We start from the raw sequence: 5,916 nt of genomic DNA, 5'->3' as shown, positions 1-5,916 counted from the left end.
CTCATTTCCGCTTCCTTCCAAAGAACTGGGAGGATCTGCCTCCGTGTAAGTAAGCTCCTCCCTGCTAGTCTTTTTCAGTGTTAAGGAAAATTACTTTTCACAGAGACATATTAGTTGTTAAGATTCACTCACTCTAAATCGTTCAGTTTCTTTTTTTAATCAACAGCTAAATACCATCTATTTATACCACGTGACTAAGGCACTGAGATCAATTTAGCCAAGATAACTTTTAAATAATCTGGCTTAACTAAACCTAACGTCAGCAATTACACCATCTGATCACGTGAAAACGGCACTCTGAAAGGTTATCCAAGAGGCAGTGACACCACAGCATGGTCAGAACCAAACTGCTTTCATAATCCTCAAAAGAAGAACAAACTATAACATGGAGAGAAAAAGAGGAAATAAAATATGTAATCCGAGCTGAAAGAAAGAAACTCAGCTGCAACCAAAGGAAGGAAAGCTGGCAAAAGATGACAACTGTGCAAGCCAGTACTATCACTAACATCACTACCTGTGAACAGATCAGACTTAATGGATTTAGCCGCTGCTACTGAAAGAAAAGCTATAGGAAATGTGAGTAAACTTGTCCACAAGTAATCCATCTGACTACCTGATAGCCAGGCTGCAGTTTGTGAGATTAGGCAGGGCTTTGTCTGATTTGGTGAAGGTATAGTAGCTCTACAGGAGAGTCTGCTGTCCCCATTTCTGTGTAGTTTGTACACAGACGTTCAGTACAACTGCAGGTCATGGCACTTATAGAAATAATCTGATGACAATAATCTGATTCTGGTTGGGTGTATTAGTGATGGGCAGGCGGAAGAGGAGTATAGAGTACTATAGGATGATATGAAGTGGTAGTAAGTGGTAATAAGACCAGACAGGTGATCGACTTCAGAAAGAAGAGGATGGTTACATGAATGTTGATGTGGTGGAGGACTAAAAGTACCTGGGCATCCACATTGACAACAGACTAAATAGGAAGATGAAACAAAGAAGCCGTATAAAAGAAGAGGATGAGATGGCTCTTTCCCGAAGAAGCTGAAATCCTTCAGTGTATGCAGCAAAAACGATGACCACCTTCTCTAACACTGATTCAGCTCCACTGCCACATGCTATCACAATATATCTGACAGAGAGGCACCTGCCAGATAATATTATCACCATCATTAATATATTATTATTCATCATTTCAGTTGTGTAACAAAAGAATACTCCCAAAATCGGATAAAGATTTATCATCATCATCATCATGTCGTGTGCACAATATGTTTATCCGTATTCTTTCAGCTAAAATCCTGTGGTGTCTAATGGTCGTGAGATGCCAAAAAAAATCATAATTGTGGTGAATAGAAGGCATATAAGGTCAACGAGCCTGCAATACTTTAGGACTCTCATGTAGAGTTGAAATGGCTATAAAGGGCTTGGAGGAAGCAAAAAAATAAAACAAGTGATAAAGTCCCTTATTATTGATCCTAATGGAAAGCTAGAAATTTGAGACCATCTCATTGACAACTCATTGATCTGTGGGCTCTTCTGGGAATAACTACAGTGTTTTCAGAGAGACCTGATTGGTCAGTAGGCTTTGGATTTGTAAGTGTTGATCTGTTATCTTGAAAATAACCTGCTCCAATGAGTGAATAACCTTTATGGCCCTGAAAACTTGTGATGTTGTCTCATTTAGGCCCCGATCCTTTTCTAAAGCACAGGTCTTGAGTCTCTCTTTCAGTCACAGGCAAGCTGCAGGATGGCTATGCATTAATTCATTCACAGACTCTTATTGAGTTTTTCAGCTGTGTGTCCTGACTTAACTTTGTAGGTTGGTCATCTTCTAGTTTACTTTAAACCCCCTAACCGAATGTCAACACCATAGCTGACAAGACAAAAGGACCGCCAAATATGTAAAGGGAGAGAAGTGAACATGACCAGTTCATTGTAAACTAAACATTTACCAACGCCACACCCTAGTTCATTCCCTTGTCTGCAGTCGGCCACAAAACTGTCACCCATATCTATCATTATCCTACAAACTACAATTAACTACTATGACTGTTAACTATAGTCACATACATAACACATTTCTCACTTAGATGCATTTATGTCCATCTGATTTAGTCTGAAATGGGAAATGAAGGACACAGATTCATCCATTTTAGCCGCAGTGTAATTAATTAGACAAAACACAGTTGGACTATTCTACTACTATAGAATAGAACAGAATAGAATAGAATAGCCCTTTATTGTCATTGTCCATGTACAACGAAATTGTGGGTGCTCCAAACCAACTGTGCCCCAATAGCTAAAAGGAGAAATATATACACTCAATATTTATATATACAAAAACAAGAGAAAGGGACACATTAGAGAACGCAGGAATGCAACTTTCTCAATATTATGTTCAAGGATCCATATGGCTTCTCATAAAGGCCATCTCATAAAGCTTTACTTAGCTAACTGCTGGAATATTTGGTCTTCTGTTTTCCTGTTTTCATTTCTTGCACATCTGCTTTTAATCCTGGCCTGTGACAGCAGGCTTTGACAATGCTGCCACCTAGTGGGACTAAACAAAAATCGGTTCTTTCTGTCTTTAACCACGTAAGGGTTGCTACCAGAAATACTTAGTCACATGTTAATACCGCACAGTTGAGATAAGAAATGCGCGTATCTTTTCCAAATATTACACAGCAAACAATATGGAGAGTGACACTGTTCAGTTAGACAATTAATTAGACTGTTTATAACTGATAACCTATCGTGTGACCTCCATCATAACGGCATTGTGAATGATAAAGCTATGTGGTCGGACGGCTAACGCTTTTTAAAAGAAAATAAGGTGGAATGAAGCGAGGAAATCGCCCATTAGGTATTCACTCAAGAATGACTTCCAGTATTACTCACACTGGCGGCGGAGAGTATAGCTCACAGCTGTTCAGTGGGTGACGACACAAAATTAGAAATAAGAATGATGATTTTTGAGCGTCTCCGAGTTGCGGAGTACTTTATCTCGCTGTTGCCAAATATCAGACTCAGAGCTGAAGCGAGCGCGCGCATTTTATTTGTCGCGTGCCCTGCTGAAGTGTCTTGGACAACAAAAACATGCGCGCGCGGCTGAACCTCTGCTATCAAAGCCATAAAGCAACAGTGTAAGCTGTATTTTTGTATGTATATGTATATTTAAAATATGCATTTTTTCTCAAGCTCATCTGTCTTCTTTGCCTTAAACTGATATATAAGTTATTTTAGAGTATATTCGTATTATTCTTCGAGGTTGGATGGAGGACTACATTATGAATTCATCTTCTTCATACCTCAGCTCACCTGACAATCTGGAAAAAGGTAGGATTTTCTTCTTCTCGTTTTTCTGTTGAATTGGGCACATGCATGCAGATTTATCATCATAGATTGAATATTATGTTGTTCATTTTCATGTAAAAAGTAGTTATTGAGACTTTGAAAACAAATGAATGAAAAAAAAGTTATAAGGAAAGAAAGCTGATGGAGAACATTATGTTTTTTCCCTTCTACCAGATCATGAGCAGTACAACAATGTGCTCATGCCCAGCATCTTTGGTGTTATTTGTTTCTTTGGGATCACTGGGAACTGCATTCTCATTTACACCATTGTGAAAAAGACCAAGTTCTGCTGTCATCCATCAGTGCCAGACATATTTATCTTCAGCTTGTCCATCGCAGACCTCCTCTTTCTCCTTGGCATGCCTTTTCTCATTCACCAGCTCGTGGGCAATGGCTCCTGGTGCTTCGGTGGCACCATGTGCACCGTCATCACGGCGCTTGATTCCAACAGCCAGATCGTCAGCACGTACATCCTGACTGTCATGACACTGGACCGCTACTTGGCAACAGTCCACCCCATCCGCTTCAAACACGTTCGAACCCCCTTCGTGGCAGGGGCGGCAGTGGCGCTGGTGTGGGTGTTTTCTCTGGTCTCCATCACTCCTGTCTGGATGTACACTGGACTCATGCGTCTCAAGGACGGCTCGGTCGGCTGCGCCCTCCTGCTCCCAAACCCGGCCACAGATACATACTGGTTCACCCTGTACCAGTTCTTCTTGGGCTTTGCTCTCCCTTTAGTGGTCATCTGCAGTGTCTTCTTCAAGATTCTCCAAAATATGTCAGCCACAGTTGCTCCACTACCCCAGCGCAGCCTCAGGGTGCGTACAAGAAAGGTGACCCGCATGGCAGTGGCCATTTGCCTGGCCTTCTTCTTATGCTGGGCACCTTATTATATCCTCCAGTTGGCCCATCTCGGAGTACAGCGGCCCAGCTTTGCTTTCCTGTATGTCTACAACATTGCCATCAGCCTGGGCTATGCCAATAGTTGCATCAACCCTTTCATCTACATTGTGTTGAGCGAAACTTTCAAGAGGCAGTTCATTGTAGCTATTCGGCCACCCCACAGAGGCTTCAGAGTCGCCCCTGCTCAGGCTGAAGGCTTGAGTTTGAGGGTGGCGCCAGAGAGCTCTCATCCATCCCGCTCGCAGTCGTCGCGGGAACTGCTCCAAAACATGCTGCCCGTCACCGTGGCTGTGCACTGAGATTGACAGCTATCTGGCCACCCGTGACCAGTGCTAACTACCACCCCCAGCAACGAGCCATCTGCCAGTACAGACGTCTCTCTTTTTTCCCTCCCTCCTCGGAAAGCACCCACTGTTTACATCAACACATCACAAGAGAAGGAATTTCTATCCCACACACACTGCGTTAATGCGCCAAGTGGTGATATTACCGGTGAAGTTTGGAGACGTGTTTATGTTTGTTGTGAGGAATAAATGTATCGACTGTAGTCGCCATATTTTTAAAGAATGAGAATGAAAAAAGGAACAATAGGCAACTTGCAGCTGACATGTGCCATTTTTTAAAAATCTCACTTTGTGTAAACTGTGCTTGATTTATCAGTATGGCATCTCTGTAAAGGTTTGATGTAAGGCCAACTTCATCACACAGCTGTGTTATACTTAATGTGTCTTAAATTACTACGTCGTGGTAGCAGAAAAGTGCAGATTTGTCACTGTTTTGTGTTGTGCACTGTAAGTTTATCAATGTTGTGGTGGAGAAAAAAAGCATGTGAGCACATTTAACGCATTTTAAAGGTCAAGCCAGCTACACCATTAAAGAATAGCACACACGGCTGAGGGCAGATTATGCACTCATGAGACAGTATGCAAAAAACCCCTCTAGTAACACTTGGAGGATGAGCAATCACCGAGGACAGACTGCACGCCTTCGCTGGCAAAGACAAAGGATTTGCAGACTTAATACTGATCTTCTCTTTGTGTGTGCTTGAATGTCATCATTCATGCATCTCCAAATGTCATTCTGTTGTACCTTGGTGACTGTGTGACTTTTTTTTGGAGGCATTTGTCTCCACGATGGCTTTGGAGACTCACTCTGAATTGGCTGTTGCCGTGTGCAGCCTGTCTTACTGTAACTGCTAACTCTTACCTGCTACTGGAAAACTGTGTTTACTATGCTTACCGTGAAAGCTCTTGTCTCACCCAGTGGGTGGGTTTGTTTTACTCTAATCAGTAATAAAATGTGTGTGTGAATTTGTCAGTGTGTGATGGATTTTTGTCTTCAAAGGCTCGCATTTTGCGCCGTAAGACCAGATGGGACATCTTGATTGCAGCTTTTTTTCTTTTAAACAGATCTTGCGATTCTCTAAATATAAGGGTGAGTGAAATGTGGATTTCAGTTTCAGTTTCTCACTTCAATGGTTTGAAACATCATCTAAATATCAGTAGTGAAACATCTGAAGATAAATGTCAGTTTTGATTAGATTTTTTCAGTCAAACTGCAGCTGAAATGAACAGAAACTGTAACAAAACATCTTTATTGTTTTGATCCTCGATGGCATAGGAAACAAAGTAATAAAGTAATAATAAAAAAGTAAAAGAG

At 41.6% G+C, this 5,916-nt stretch overlaps 1 protein-coding gene across 2 annotated transcripts; it reads left to right on the top strand.

Moving 5' to 3' along the window:
- Positions 1–2,137: 2,137 nt before the first annotated feature.
- On the top strand, positions 2,138–5,561 carry mchr1b (melanin-concentrating hormone receptor 1b). 2 transcript variants are annotated; one of them, XM_025906535.1, is made up of 3 exons: positions 2,138–3,158; positions 3,268–3,336; positions 3,529–5,561. In XM_025906535.1, the coding sequence occupies exons 2-3, from the start codon at positions 3,273–3,275 to the stop codon at positions 4,554–4,556; spliced, it is 1,092 nt and encodes a 363-aa protein (XP_025762320.1). In that variant the 5' UTR covers positions 2,138–3,158; positions 3,268–3,272; the 3' UTR covers positions 4,557–5,561. The 2 variants fall into 2 exon arrangements, with proteins under 2 accessions (XP_025762320.1, XP_019213013.1); XM_019357468.2 differs by having other exon boundaries at positions 2,139–3,143; positions 3,235–3,336.
- The last annotated feature ends 355 nt before the right edge of the window (positions 5,562–5,916 follow it).

The sequence above is a fragment of the Oreochromis niloticus genome, linkage group LG4 (genome assembly GCF_001858045.2).
Source record: "Oreochromis niloticus isolate F11D_XX linkage group LG4, O_niloticus_UMD_NMBU, whole genome shotgun sequence".
NCBI lineage: Eukaryota > Metazoa > Chordata > Actinopteri > Cichliformes > Cichlidae > Oreochromis > Oreochromis niloticus.
The sequence above is the reverse complement of the archived record's forward strand: the minus strand, read 5'-3'. Positions and strand labels throughout refer to the sequence as shown.